The sequence below is a fragment of the Aulonocara sp. 'chitande type north' Nkhata Bay genome, linkage group LG3 (assembly GCF_057382095.1).
Source record: "Aulonocara sp. 'chitande type north' Nkhata Bay isolate Kocher_YH1m ecotype deep benthic linkage group LG3, A_spYH_male_GT1.1, whole genome shotgun sequence".
Taxonomy (NCBI): Eukaryota; Metazoa; Chordata; class Actinopteri; order Cichliformes; family Cichlidae; genus Aulonocara; species Aulonocara sp. 'chitande type north' Nkhata Bay.
Genome location: NC_141346.1, coordinates 51699793 through 51715382, shown reverse-complemented (window position 1 = coordinate 51715382; position 15590 = coordinate 51699793). Strand labels below are relative to the sequence as shown.

The following is a 15590-nucleotide window of genomic DNA, read 5'->3' as shown; positions in this document are numbered from 1 at the left end:
CCAAGCTTAGACGAAACTGGATGGAAGATAAATACATAGTAGATCTGTGTAAATTACCTTGACTCCACAGGAACTGCAGTACAGAGCAGGGGGAGTCCAGGTTACCCTGCCATTACTGTAAACCTGAACATGGACATGCAGGGCCACATCAAACTGTCCATCATTACTGAAAACAAAACATGAAATACAAATTAGCCAGTTTTGGTTAATAAATCAAACTATATCACATGTTATATGTTGAGGTAATCTGTAGTATGTTATGGATGGTGACATATCACAGAATTCCATAACATATCTTGAAACATAGCACAAATTGTATTGTGTCAAATGAATTGCATTTGTTCTGTTGTCTAACAGTTAAATAAGACTCTTCGTAGACGAAAAGTCCCTGCATTTGTCATTAGTTTCACTTATATGTGTTGCAACAATTGCTTCTCTAAGATCGTTGCTGATGTTTTACCTCCTTGGCATTGTGTTAACACACAGCTGAATGCTCCAGACCTGCAAACTGCCAAAACTTCTACTTTTTAGAGACACGGTGACACTTGCTGATGATCAGTTCCTCAATTGCATTAGGCTGGTGACATCTGGCTGCTATTTACTGTCTTAATTTCTATAGATGCACTAAGAACATACTCCACAAAGTTCTGTGAAAACTTTTTCTTTTCTTTATCAGAGGTCTGTATTTATATAGTGTTTTGCTCCATGTATGATCTGCTTTGGAAAATGTGTTTTTAAGAAAACTTCAAAAATGTGACAGAGCAATTGAGTAAAACTGTAACAAGAAATGACTTTTTGGTTTCACTTTTCTGTAAAGGTCAGAGACACCCCCCCTCCCTCCGTACTATGGGAAGTAATCTATTTTGTGCTGGAGATGGATGGTTTATTGTGACTTTGCTTTTACAAAGATAGCTGAGAGGGCTTGGTGAGGAAATCCAGGCAGCATAAACTAAAATGTGACAAACAGTGAGGTGTCTCTGTTCCGCAGCTGCACCACCAAGGCATTATTAGAGTACTGAAGCAATAACAACTCTCTATGCTGCTGACTTAAGTTATAAAGTTGCAAAATAGCAGCAATCAAAGTTTGCATCTCAGTTGTAGTCTTTGTTTTGTTATCATCTCAGTTCCTCTGACAAAGCTTAGAAAGAGACAGACAAGGCAAAGTCACGGCTGTGTAGAATATGAACATTTATCTCCACTCCCACATCTAAACATTGTAATTGGCATTAAATGGAGATTGCACACTTTTTATGGAGCACTTTGACTGTAAGTGCAGCGCTAATGTTGTTCCTATACTAAGCTGTCGGGCTCATAACACAATGCACAACAAAGACATCAAGTCAATTAGACACAGATTTAGCCTTCTGTCAGTGTACAGTGTTTGAGTTTTATGTCTCTGATAATTGAACAATGAGAAGCTTGTGTCTTTACCCCGGGCCCTCCTAAAAATCTGTCCCTGTGAAAGTGCTGCTGCTAAAATGGCCGGCATTGAACAACCCAAGAGAAGCACGCGCAAATTTGCATTTGTGTGGACGTGCATATTTGTGTGTATCCGTGCGGTTCCAAATGAACGCCTCACAAGCTGAAGTAGCTGAGCGGTGCTATCAGCTCAGTTATTAGGGAGCCATGCTGCTTAATTGCCTATAAAGTGTTGATGAATGGAGCAGTGGGGATATTTACAGTGGTGTTAATGGGAGCGTGTCTGCGTGAGCCAATATGGGGAAAAGACTAAACTTGCTGTTCTGAGTATCTAAATCTTTAATTTAATGCTGTGTTATATAGTTTTTCCAATACACATGAGCACTACTATAATTTACCTGGCCCATCACCTAGTCTCCAGTGGCCTGCAGCTACAAGCTACAGGGGTATGCAATTTGTCCAATTTCAAAACAATATAGTACGATGGATACGGATTTGATATGAAAATATTTACTATATGGCAATACTTGTTTATTTCACTCAGGTAGGGGTAAATTAGTAAGTACAAAAGGTTGCAAACACTGCATACAAATACAAAAATGGAACAAAGAGATCAAAAACGTTCTCCTTTCAAGTCTTTGTTAATGTTAACGTTGATGCTAATGCTAATGCGAGTTGCAATGCTGATACTTACTTATTGATGAGGACGATGTCAGGAAGCCAAACCTTCCCAGAGGGGATGCGTAGCACCTGAATCCCATTGTGCTCCTTCGGTTTCCATGACAACCGATAATCTGTCCATTCCTGTTTGAACATTTTTATAAAAGCTTGTTTTTTTTTAATACGTAGGGATGTTATTATCCACAAGTCCATGAAAAGAGTTGGGATTAAAGCAGAAAATGACAGCAAGCAGAAACTTTTCTTTAACAAATGCAACCAATTTGTCATTGTATCACTTTATCTTTCATTTCTCCACTTCTGTAATTAGATTCCACAGGGATGGCTTCCCTGTGCATTTGTCCTTGCATAACAAAACACAATTTGCATATTTTTTCATTTTGCCTGCTATTATGACTACTCCAACTGTTCTACTGATTATATGCACAGTGTGCATTGGCACTGAGCTGTACTCGAAAGACGAGGCCCTGTGTTAATAAACATACTGCCACTGGAGTAGGAGTCACGGATGAGCTGCTCAGTGTGATGTGAAAGAGTTTTTCAGTTAGAGTACACTCAGAAAGCTGTTGGATAATTCATTCTATCGGCTTAAGATTTACTTCAATTTGCAAGTATGACGAGCAGGCATGCAAATAGACTCACCAGATTCATGACAACAGTGGTGCTCATTTCTTCATTTTTCATATTCTGTTATAAAAATGCGAAAATATGCATTTCAGTATGTACTTCATAACTGTTTGCTTCAGATCGTTTTTCATTTTGTAGGGATACAGATACAGAGTTATGCACAAAGAACACCCTAATGGCATTACAGGTTTTGTGGTGGTGAGAGTTTGAAAAATGGTATTCAGGGCAGCTGTGGTACAGGAGGCAGAGCAGGTTGTCTACTAATCAGAAGGTCAGTGGTTCAATCCTCAGTTTCTCTAAGGTGCATGTCAACGTATCTGTGGTTAAGATACTGAATCCTAATTTGCCTGCAAAGCATTCAATGAAATGTGAAAGACAGGTTTTAAAACAGCTCTTAGGTGTAGAAATAGGTTTGTGAATGGGGCTTATAATAAGAAAGCACTTTGAGTGCTCAGCAAAAGCAGAAAAGTGCTGTAAGTACCATTCCCACCAAACACCATCCATCAGTTTAATGGACTAAATCCGGTTAGTCAATCATCAGTCTATGAAAAGCCTTCCATTTGCATGAAAAGTTAGGTTGTTGCAAGCATTTAATTGCAAGAATTGGTTACCACTGTTGCCTCATAATAAGAAGGTTTTTGGTTTAGACCAGGGGTGGGGGATCTCCAGACCTCAAGGGTCCTGCAGTTTTTAGATACGTCCTTGATCCAACAAAGATTATTTAAATGGCAAAATGACCTCCTCAACATGTCTTGAAGTTCTCCAGTGGCCTGGTAATGTACTAATCATTTGAGTTAGGTGTGTTAACCCAGGGTAATATCTAAAACCTGCAGGACACCGGCCCTTGAGGCCTGGACTTCCCCCACCCCTGGTTTAGACTATGCTGCCAGCTGAGGGCTTTCTGTGTGGAGTGTGCATACTGCATGGACTTCCCCCCACAGTCAGGATACATTCTACTGAGGTTAATCGAACCTCAATGTGATTCAAAATTTTTTATTTGTTCGTCTTTCAGCCTTAACCTTTTGATGGAAGGACAGCAAGTACAGTGTGATGTCTAAAAGATATCTAAATAATACATACAGTTCAAAGTTAAAACCAGGTTAAAAGTTAAGTTTTAGTAGTTCATACTGTTAATGTTAATACCTGTGTCATTTTTTGCCTCTGGAAATGTGTTTGTTACATCACTGTGATCAGACAGCCATGACATACACTCAGTGGTGAACTTTGTAGTAAGCGCCTTTATATAGTTAAAACCATTTGTTCCAACAGGCCAGGCATAGCTGGACTGGCCATCGGGCATCATTTGCGTTTGATTTTTCGTTTTTATGGGCCGATGTTTTTTTTGTTTTGTTTTGTTTTGTTTTTGTAACGGCATGAACAATGAGAGGTGATGGATTGGCCAGATGCTGGCTGATGTGTAAAAATAACTCAGTTGTTTGGTGGTGGCTGTGGCAGAGCTTCCACAGAGGCAACAGGTGGATGAGGGAAGGAGAGGCAGGAGGAGCAGAGACCCGAGGCGGCCGCTGGTCCGAGTGTCAGGTGAACTGAACTTCAGGTAAGAAGTTATGACCTGCAGTCTATCTGGGTCAGATATAAACCAAGTTTAGGTGGAGTTTATTTTCATTGTGCTGACTTTTTACAGTCAGTTACAATAACTCGTACTGCGTGCTAGCTAGCATGACGGAGTTTCTATACAGCTGGGTGGGTGCTTTGATGTTACTGATAGTGAACTTTATTTTATTCATAAGGTTAGTTAGTAGAGTTGCCAACCGCTCCTTAAAAAATGGAATGGTCCCTCATTCAGAGAAAACATTATGCGTTTCGTATTGAGCTGAGAAGGAACACAGTTTGTCCCGTAGTTTAGCTATAATGGAAAAACACACAAAGCTGGATTTATTCTGTGTGTTTATGCTGCACAGCTACTTCAATCATGAAACTGATCAATGATCAGCTGATCAGCTTTTCTGTCTTGTTTGTTTATCGCTCACTTTGCGCCAGAAACAGGAAACCAGCGGATGTCGCGGTAAACAACAGCAGCACGTTTAAGCTTGATCAGCTGTTGTTAGAATTTATTTAATATTAATTTCTAGTATCAGCTGATGTTTGCTGGAGCCACAGCTGTAAAAGCTGCTGGTCATGATATGGTTTGGTTATCTGGTGAGAGGGAAACATGAAGATGAAACCAGGAGATGTCCTTACTGAATCATCAGAGCTGAACAGGTGATGGAGAAACAGGTTTACCTTTTAGGTGACATGAATGAGTTGAAGGGAAGTTATGAACTGTTTATGAGAGACAAATAACACCAGGATCCTTTTCTAAGTAGCTGACAGCTGGTAACTATGCAGGGGCGGGTCTGGGCAAAGTTTTGCCAGGGGGCCAGGTAGGGCATTAACAGGGAAAGGGGGGCACAAAGAAATACTTTTCTTTCTTATTCTCATTTAAAATGTCTCGCTTTTAAAAAATAATTATCTGAATCTTACAACCAAAGTTTTTATCTGATGTAAAATGTATAGAAATCATACATATACCAACAAGAGGGTGTACATCACAGCGTCTGTTTTCATTCAAAGGCTTTATGCCTTTTCCTGTAATACCTGGTTGGCCCGTCTCTAGTCAAAATGCCTGGGCCGATTTTTTGTCCCAGTCCAGCCCTGAGGCCAGGGGACATGATGTTGCAGCGATAGGCAATACCACTTTATTGAAAGAAGGGTTTGGAGTTGAATCTATTGGTTGAATGAGTAGTTTATGTTTGTGTTTAGGCGCGACCTCTTGTTGTTACAAAGGTGTCTAAATGACTTATTAACTAAATCGCAATATTACTCAGATTATTATTTTTTTTTTTTGCAAGACTTTATTGGAATTTTCTTTTATTGGACTAGTTAACATTATTGCAGAGGAATTTTTAATGTTTTGGGAATTTTTGGAACCACTGGGATATTAGTTTAGCTTAACAAGCAGGGGACACATGTAGTCTCTAAACAACTCTTTTACAAAAGGACTAAGAGGCAGAGACATGAGGGGATTTGCTGCATGAGTGGCATTTTTGCATGTACAAAATGTGACATATTGCATTGTGGGACTGTTGTACCCATGATGTGAAGGTCAAGTCATGAATTCTGGCTAAGCTTCTCTGCTCCTCGGCCTGCTATTTAAAACCCCAACTGGGACAACTGGGACCAAAGCATGAGTGGGGGCAGCAAACGTTGGATGTCTTCCTCATGCAAACACATCTTGCTACTGTTAAGATTCAAGAATTGAGAAAGGGTACAAGAGGTGATCGAAAAATAACCACACTGGTCCGGCCGGGTGAAGTCAAACGAAGATTTTAATTCACATGTGGGAAGATCACTGAACACAGCAATTGATCTTCAACTTACTAAAGCACAAACAATTATTTTATAACATCAGGGTTTGTTTACTGACGCCCCTTCATGCGTCACAGATACATTTTATACATAGATCAGATCAACATCATCATGACTTTTCACCTAGAAAATCATCTTCTATTTTCATGGCTAGCCCTTCCTGTCTACCTTTCAGTTCTTGTCTTGTTCCTCTTTCTTGCCGAGACACCAAGAAACGGTTCCTCTTTTACCAAGACAATTTTGCAGTTACAGCCAAACATAACTAACCTCTCCTCTAAATAAATCTAATTTAAAGTGTGTGTGTGTGTGTGTGTGTTGACCTCACATGCTCTTTGTGTCACCTCTTCACCTACTGTCTGTGTCTCGTCCTCAAATGCTCTTTCTCAATTCACCTGTTGCACTTCTGACCTTTTACCAGACCAGAAGCTCACTGAGACTATGTGTATGTCTTCTACTAAATAAATGTTTTAACCAAGAACCTCTACTAAAACCTTAATACAAGAATATGAACATATAAAAGATAATAAAATAAACTGATATAAGTGTTTTGTAAGCATGTATTGCAATTCCTTCTATGTTCTAGTTTTCCCTCAGCATGTATCACCTGAACAGTCACGTCAGTGAGGCTTACGACCTTTAAAGAACCTGAACATCAACTCAAATAAGCACAGATATGCAATATGTATAAAATGGTTATAACTGCACCTGAAATACAAAGTTAGCATCATCATAAACATCTTAAGGCCATCTTAAAGCTATCTATTACATTGTTAAAGCAATGATCACACTGCAGATTATATTATGCTGGTAAAATACTTTTTGTTCATCCCCACAATTCCCCCTTACGACCTCTGGCACACCAGAGGTCGATACACAGGTTGTTGTTCACTCCTCAGTCCACTCGGCTACCTCCAGATCCATCATCGGCATCATGGACATAGGGGCCACCGCCCCAGGGTCCACTGCCTTTACAATCACTTTCTCTACCAACCTTCGGGCACAAGGAATGAGACAACAACCACAAGTCACCAAAATACCCACCAATACAGATAGAGACAACATAATTGACAGAACAAGCCCCTTCCACTTTCCCTTTTTTACTCTTTTTATTTGAACCACCCCTTTTCAAACTCTCAATTTGTTACCACTCCTTTCTGTAGGCGCGGCGATCTCCTCCTAGGCTGCTCTTCTTTCTTCGGCCTTCCAGGTGGACTACTGGTCGGCCCGTTACACAGGTGAAGAGGTTTATTCTGCCTCTGTTTCTTGACACCTGCGTTCCTTGAAGACGAATTTTCCTCCACCAAGCTCTCGTGTGCGGGTGCACACTGCGACCAGTGGTACCAGGTGTCGCCTTTCCCTTTCAGCTGGACTGCTGTAGCCGTCCGGGCGGTCACCTCATACGGACCAGTCCAGCGGGGCTCCTTCCTCTTTCGCTTAATGACCTTCAGCCACACTGCCTTTGCGTCCGGGACCTCTCCGTTCCCCGTGGGTCTCTCACAAGTGACCTGTTTTGTAAAGCTGGACACAAGAGCTTTCAACTCATTAAAATATTCTGCATGAGACCTGTTGCTTGTCCTGGGCTGCTCCACCGGGACCACTGTCCAGGGTGCTGGAAACTGTCTCCCAGTCAGCAGCTCATAAGGGGTGAAACCTGTGGATTGGTTAACAGAACATCTTATGGTCATCAAAGCAATGGGCAGGGCTGCGACCCAATTTAGCCCTGTCTGCGCACAAATTTTAGCCAACTTGTTTTTCAAATTTAGGTTCATCCTCTCTACCTTTCCTTGAGATTGAGGATGATAGACCGTCCCGAACTTATGTTGCACTCCCAACATCCTCTCTACCTCTTGCAAATCTTTATTCTTGAAGTGAGTACCATTGTCTGATCTAATTCTCTTGGGAAACCCATGCCTTGGAATGTAATGATTGATTAAGCACTTAATCACACTTTTCGCATCTTCACATTTGGTCGCCCATGCTTCGGGCCATCCAGTCAGAACATCCACACACCAACAAATACCTCACCCCACCTGGGCCTGTATCAATCATGTCGGTATAATCAATCACGACCTCTTCTCCTGGCCTTTCTGGCATGAGAAACTTACCAGCTTCAGGTTTTACTGCTGGCTTTGGGTTGTGTGCCCCACAAATTAGGCACGTTCTGGCCTTTTCCAGTATCATCCTTCTCAAATCAGGATGCCACCATCGGCACAAATTTCTCTCCATCTGTTTCACTCCCACGTGACCAAGCCCGTGAGCCTCATTCACCTTTTGTTCCGCCATTTTGACCGTTAAAGCGGGACGCCCATCTGGCCCCCTCCACAAACCGCCATCTTGCCAGGCTCCTTTGTTTTCCCACACCCCCTTTTCCTCTGGGGATGTCTCCTCCTGAGCCTTTCTAACTTCTTCCATGCTGTTAGTGCTAACCTCCTCTTCTGGGGTTACCTGCACCAGTTGTCTCTGTCCTTTGTAGCCCGCTGCTTCCTTTGCGGCTTCATCAGCTTTCTGATTTCCTCTTGCCACCATACTGTCTGCTTGTGAGTGGCCTTTGCATTTTATAATACTTACCTCGTCTGGGTCCTCCAGGGCCTTTTCCAGTTCCTCCATTTCCTTTTTGTGACAGATGGGTGCATTAGTGGCCGTCCTGAACCCGGCTCTCTTCCACTGAGCCAGTTCCACATGAGCTGCTCCAAACGCATATGCTGAGTCAGTGTAGATGTTCACTCTCATGTTTTTAGCCAACCTCAGGGCTCGAGTTAGGGCTATCACTTCAGCTCTCTGGGCCGACTGTTGTCCCTCGATTTTTCCTGCTTCTTTCACCTGAAACTCAGTTCCTACTCTACAGACTACTGCATAGCCGGCTTTCAATCCTTCTTCATCTCTGTGGCAGCATCCATCTGTGAACCAATCCTCAGCTCCAAGTATGGGCTCTGCCTTTAGGTCTTCCCTGATTTTTCCTTCAACTTGGGCTTTCTTAATACAGTCATGTGGTTCTCCTGACCCCATTAGGTCCGCCATATTTATTCCTTCATGTGTGAATATCAAATTTGGCGCCTCTAAAATTTTGCTCAACCTTTGTTGCGTCAATGGAGTCATTGTGAATACCTGTGAGTTCACATAGGCCACTACACTGTGTGTAGTAAGCACTTTCAGTGGGTGTTCCCTCACTATATGTGCTGTTTTCTGAATTATCTTTGCTACTCCTGCTGCGTGTTGTGTGCATGTGGGATGCCTTGCTTCTGTTGAATTTAATCTTATGCTGACATACATAAGTACATCCCTACCTCCCCCTTTTTTCTGAAACAACACACCATTCACAACTCCCTTTGTTTCTGAAACATCAAGATAAAATGCCTCATCATAGTTAGGTGTGGCCAGATCTGTGGCTCTTGACAAATCCTGTTTTAGTGAAATGAACGCTGTCTCTGTGTCCGGCGTCCAAGGCAATTCAGCCTTCAGATTTCGAACACCAACTTTCTTGATCATGTCCCTTAAAGGGGCCGTTTTACCCGCATAGTTCGGAATGAACTGCCTGCTGTAACCTGTCAAGCCAAGAAAGGAAAGCAACTCCTTCACAGTACTTGGTTTTGGATGTGTCAGAATTTGGTCTCTGTGTGTGTTCATTAGCCCCACTGATCTGTGTGCGATCACCCGGCCCAGGAATGTTACCTCTGGCCGGACCAACTGCAGTTTTTCTTTGCTCACTTTGAAGCCACACTCCGCCAATCTGTTCAACACCACGAGCGATGCTGCCGTACAGGCCGCTGCTGACGGGGCTGCAATAAGAAGATCATCTACATACTGTATTAATGTACAGCCCCCTGGCAGTTGACATGGGGACAATGCCTCTTTCAACACCTGATTAAAAATTCCTGGTGAGAGTGCAAAGCCTTGTGGTAGGCGTGTGTACCTAAATTTGCGGCCTCTGTATGTGAATGAGAAAATGTCCCTGAGTGACTCGTGCAGTGGGAGACAAAAGAATGCATTCGCTAGGTCAATACATGTGAACCACTTTTGGTCCCCAGTAATTTCGGTCAGAGCCGTGTAGGGATTTGGTACAGGCACAGTGTCAGTCCTCAGCATGGCATTTATTGCTCTCAAATCATGTGCCATACGGTACTTCCCTGTCCCATGTTTTTCCACTGGCAAAATAGGTGTGTTCCAAAATGACCATGAGGGCTCAAGCACTCCTGCCTTCCACAGTCCTTCAATGGTTTCAGCTATACCTTCTTCTGCTTCAGTTTTGTGCTTATATTGTGGTCTGTTAATTGGTATGTCAGACTTCAGCTGGAACAGGACAGGCGAACAGTTAGCTAGACCTACATCTGTGGGCCCTGCGGACCACAAAGTACCAGGCAATTTTGAGAGCTCCGCTACTGCATCAGGATGATCCATTCTTTCCCTGCCATGTATTCTGGAGATTTCTTTATGTTCTAAGATCACTGCATCGTTGGACAAACAAGTTATGCTATATATTTTACATTTTGGTGCATACCAGACATTTGGAATTTGGGTGCTTTGCCAGCATGCGTTGTCCAGCGCCCGCTTGACCATTGGTCCCAGATCTCTTGGCCCATGACCCTCGTGGACCGCCAATGTAATGTGAGGGGCTAAATCCTCTCCCACATTGTACCAAGGCAGTTGTTCATCAGTAAATTTCACAGCCGCGGCCACACCTTCTGGTCCAACATAAATGTTATGTGTTTGCACATTCCACGTCTGTCCCTCAAGATCAGACTGGAACTGTTCCCGATAGATATCGTTATCTTCCCTATCATAAAAGAGTGTAACGTGAAAAGGATCTCGCGGAGGGGAATAGACGGCCAGGCTCATTATCCAGGGTTTCCATAGCTGATAATGTCTCAAAATGCCTTCTTCCACTAGCCTCCCCCAGTAGATTTCGGCAGTGGGTTGTTCAGAGTTCTGGACTAGATATTGAGTCTTTGAAGGTGATCCCAGTTTCACAAGCAGGTCCCTGCCCATGAGATTTTCCAGGCACCTGTGAGGACACCACATATTGGTGCTTCAAAGTCTGTTTTCCCAGCTGTGTCAATGCTGGATCTGTCAATGGCAGTGTCATTGGAATCCCGGAAAAGCCTACCACATTAACTGTGTGACAGGAGAGTGTTGCACTGTCTGGTGTGTCTTTCAATGTTGAGTATGTTGCTCCAGTATCCACCAGGAAGGGCAATTCAGTGCCTTCCACGGTCATCGACAGCATGGGTTCTGCCGTTCCCACGCTGTTCGGTTTCTCCGGGCTCCGTCAGTATTGCTCCCCCTCCCAGCCCCAGTCAGCTACTGGGTACTGGGCGGCTGGTGCTGCATTCAGGTTTGGAGCTTGATGTGCTCCCCTGTAAGCAACTCTTTGTCTTGGGGCTCCTCGTGCCTGGGGCTGATAGCCTCGCCTCTGATAATTTCGCTGCGATTCAGGGCATTCTCGGGACCAGTGTCCTTCTGCTCCACAGCTGTAACAGCCAGTCCAAGACACATTATTAGGATTCCCTGGATTCCGAGCCCTTTGTCCTCCCCTCACGGATCCACCACGCCCTCTCTGCGGTCCACCGGTCCCCCGATTCCCTACGGGTTGACGCTGCCTTGGTGCATTGGCGGGCCAACGGTCATCAGGGTAGAGACCCGGATCCTGATCTGGCCAGTCAGGCACAGGATCGGGCTGAGACCTTGCCACCATTATAGTCTTATTTAGTTCTTTCAGTTCTTTTCTCTTCGCATTATATTTTTCGCGAGCCTCACCCAGCTGCAGCCTAAGCAGCCGCGCCTGTACTTCATCTAACTCTTTCTTTTGTTTGTTCGTCAAATCCTGTTCCCGCTGAAGTCTGTGGGTCACATGTCTATCCCACTGCACCGAGTCTGCAACGGCAAAATCTGGGTTCTTTTCCAAGTCAACTGCAACCTGGTTGGGCAGCCCTGCCAGCACTGCCGAACGAAACCACGCTCTACTTTCACCCTCCTTCCCCGGATGTATTCCTGTTCCTAACAACCATTGTTCCTTTGCTTTAGCTAAACACTCTCTGGGTGTGTTTTTGGGATCCCAAATAATTTTTGGAATGGCTCCAGAGTTAGGAGTTGGGTCCTTCTCCCGGACTGCATCTGCTAAGTCATTCTGCACCTCATGATATTTCAGGTCATTTGCATATCTGGTTGTTTGAGCTATCTGCTCTACATCTGCTAACCCACCACCCAGCATACAACGTCCGGCCAAAGCGCGAAAATCGCCCAGCGCTAATTCTTCTCCTTCCCAATGTTCTCCCTTGGTCATTGGTGGAAGTTGTTTAACCAATGCTTCCAAATCTCTCACCTTATAGGCGCGATAAACTGGTTCGTTCTTTGGACCTGCTATTAGAGGCAGACTTAAACCAGGGTCAGGAGCTCCTTGTTCAAAACTCACTTTTCTACTCTTTGAGCTCTTAAATATGGGCCGTCTCTGTGCTTGGTCTCTCTTCACACTTCTTTTCCTCAAAATTAGGCTTGTACTTGGTTGAGGTTCAGCTCCTCCATCTTCGTCCTCCTTATCATCCTCTTCTTCTGATGACGTCGCACGGTCTTCATTCTCCTCTTCTGGCCCTCCCTGCATTACTCTCTGCTTTATAACCTCCAATGCCGTTAATGCCTCTATGGACGCACGTAGGGCCTCATGCATTTGTCCGTACACTTCTCCTTCAGTTTTTAACACCAAGCTCAGAGGTATTTTATCACCCAGCCCTTTCTGTTGGGATGTAATAAGTTTACTTACCTCAACCTCCATCGCTTGGCACTCTTTCTCTGCTGCTTTTAATGCTCCAGGTGAAGCCAAACGAATAGCTTTCTTAAGCTGTTCGAGCTGATCCTTCAGAGGTTTGCATCCCCTTTTCCCACTAGGTGTCGCACCCAAGCTGTCAGCCATTCTCTGAAACACAGACTTACCTCTTCCAATGGCGTTGGTCGACTCTACCTTCTTGGTCTAGGTCACCCAGACACGCTTAACTTTCGGTTTCAGTCTTCGTCTCGCTGTTCTCGCAACCACTGGCTCCTCTTCCCCTGCTCGGTGATACACAAAGTTTAACCCAGCACTTTAGACGCTGTCCTCGCGTTCTCAAGCGTTGACACTCAATCAAAATTATTCGCCCTCAAAGTGTTAATATATGACACCAGCAACCCTTATGCGCAACGCGCTCACCTCCGTATACTTACCTCTCCAATAGTTCCTCGGATTAGTGTTTTTTCATTTATTTTAAACCCATTAACGGCGCTGCGCGTCCCTTATATACTTTACAGCAACACACCCTCAAGGGTCCCTCAACTTGTCCCGTACTAATAAGTCTAAAACCAAGAAATCACCTTTATGACATTATGTCAAAGCTTTCTCCATGTTGCACAGCCTGCCACAGGTTTAACAAAAAAATCGCTGCCCGAGAAGGGTCCCACATATCAAGGTGGTCGTTTTCACAAACTTCCAGCAGACCCTCAAATAAACAAAAACAACGACCCAGGCAGGCTTCCAGTTCAGCCTCCTCAATTTCTATGCACACTGAAAACTCATGGGGAGATTCTTCTGTCTCCCCGTGTCCTACACAATTCACCTCCAAATGATCCCCTACAATTGAAATTTCAGTGTGGAATGACGCAGAGATTAACATTTCCTTATTTATTCACTATATGTAACCTGAATTTTCTCTCTCTTATCAAATAACAAAGGTTATCTTTACAATTTGTTATTGAACTACTAATTAAGTTGCTTTTTATGGTGTCAGTGATAAACTGCCCCTAAAAAGTCCACTTTATTGCGTGCTCATTGAGTTACTCCTATCAAAACTATTTAACAAGTTCAATTTACACATACTCATTAATTTGTCACGCTTATTAGTGGCTCATGGTTGCTTAAAACCTATGTCTGACTTGACCACAGAGTTAGGGCATCATTCAATCCTCCCAGGATGACCACTCCACTTACTCTGCATCCAGTCAGCTCATGAATTAACAACACTTGCAGACTGTAACCCTTTTATTTTTTGTTTATGCCTTCAAATCCACCTTAAATCTTCTTTACCTAAACGTTGGTTTTAAACACAAACAATTCTTATATTCTATTTTGAAACGTTGTCACCATTCATATATTTACAATGTTATTATTTACTAAGCCAGCATTTTAATCGCAGACATTTATCCACATTTGCAAACAATAGTTATAGAGCTGAATGACACACAAAACCGAAAGCATAGTCCTCTCATGCGCTCTGCATCTGCTGCCTCATTTGCATGCACACACACTCTTCATCTAAGAATAGCAGCAGGCAGTCAGTGCATTGCTGACTCGACCCACAGAGATCTTTTTTATTACAGAGACGTCTTATATTTACAACTGCACAGATTTTAAACCTTTTAACACCTATCGAATTTCGACAAATTTAACATAACAGTTTAACCGATAAACTCCCTGAGTTTTTTGCGATCAATTAACCAGTATCTGTCCAACAGTTTCTGGCCTCATCTCTAAACTCCCTAACTCAATTTAAAAGTGTCCAACACCCAAGGTCCAACCTTTGCTGCCCAAAAAAGCGCAGATACCGTTCCAAACGGTAAGGAGATTCTAACTCCTAGTTATTCTGGAGTGCCCCAAGCTCCACAGTGACCAACTGACTATCCCTCTTCGAGGACAATGCATAAGCGTCCTTTGCATTGGCAAGCGTTACCTCTGAGCACTGCGCTTCCTACCAGTCCAACTGGCGTTCTTGAGTAATTTATAATACTTTGGAACAACAGTAAAACACCCAACCAAGTGTAAGACTGAAGCAGGTCCAACCTTATAACCAAAAAATAACCAAATTCCCTAACCTACTAAACGGTCCAACCGCATTCAATCATTACCAGCAGTCCAACTGCTTTAAATCCTCAGATTCTTATCAAAATCAAAACAGACATGCACCAGTAACTTCAGTGAGTAGACTTAAATTTTATCATGTCCAATTTGGCACACTTTGGAAATAATTCAACAGGTAGTGCCTTACCTTTTGGATAAGCCGGCTTATGCCCACTCACTTCAACCACTGGAATTCATGTCTGCCCGTCTGACCACCTCGGACCACCGCTCACACCTCCACTTTTTTCCCTTACTCAACCACCGGACGAAGCCCCCAAATGTTAAGATTCAAGAATTGAGAAAGGGTACAAGAGGTGATCGAAAAATAACCACACTGGTCCGGCCGGGTGAAGTCAAACGAAGATTTTAATTCACATGTGGGAAGATCACTGAACACAGCAATTGATCTTCAACTTACTAAAGCACAAACAATTATTTTATAACATCAGGGTTTGTTTACTGACGCCCCTTCATGCGTCACAGATACATTTTATACATAGATCAGATCAACATCATCATGACTTTTCACCTAGAAAATCATCTTCTATTTTCATGGCTAGCCCTTCCTGTCTACCTTTCAGTTCTTGTCTTGTTCCTCTTTCTTGCCGAGACACCAAGAAACGGTTCCTCTTTTACCAAGACAATT

At 43.4% G+C, this 15590-nt stretch overlaps 1 protein-coding gene across 1 annotated transcript in view; it reads right to left on the bottom strand.

The window, feature by feature from the left end:
* chrnb1 (cholinergic receptor, nicotinic, beta 1 (muscle)) overlaps positions 1–15590 on the bottom strand; it is a 39964-nt gene that overhangs the window by 18916 nt on the left and 5458 nt on the right. Inside the window, exons 3-5 of the mRNA XM_086287609.1 lie at positions 2740–2784; positions 2114–2223; positions 58–166 (exon numbers count right to left, since the gene is read on the bottom strand). Coding sequence (XP_086143735.1) covers positions 58–166; positions 2114–2223; positions 2740–2784 — 264 coding nt within the window. The remainder of the gene's footprint in view (positions 1–57; positions 167–2113; positions 2224–2739; positions 2785–15590) is intronic.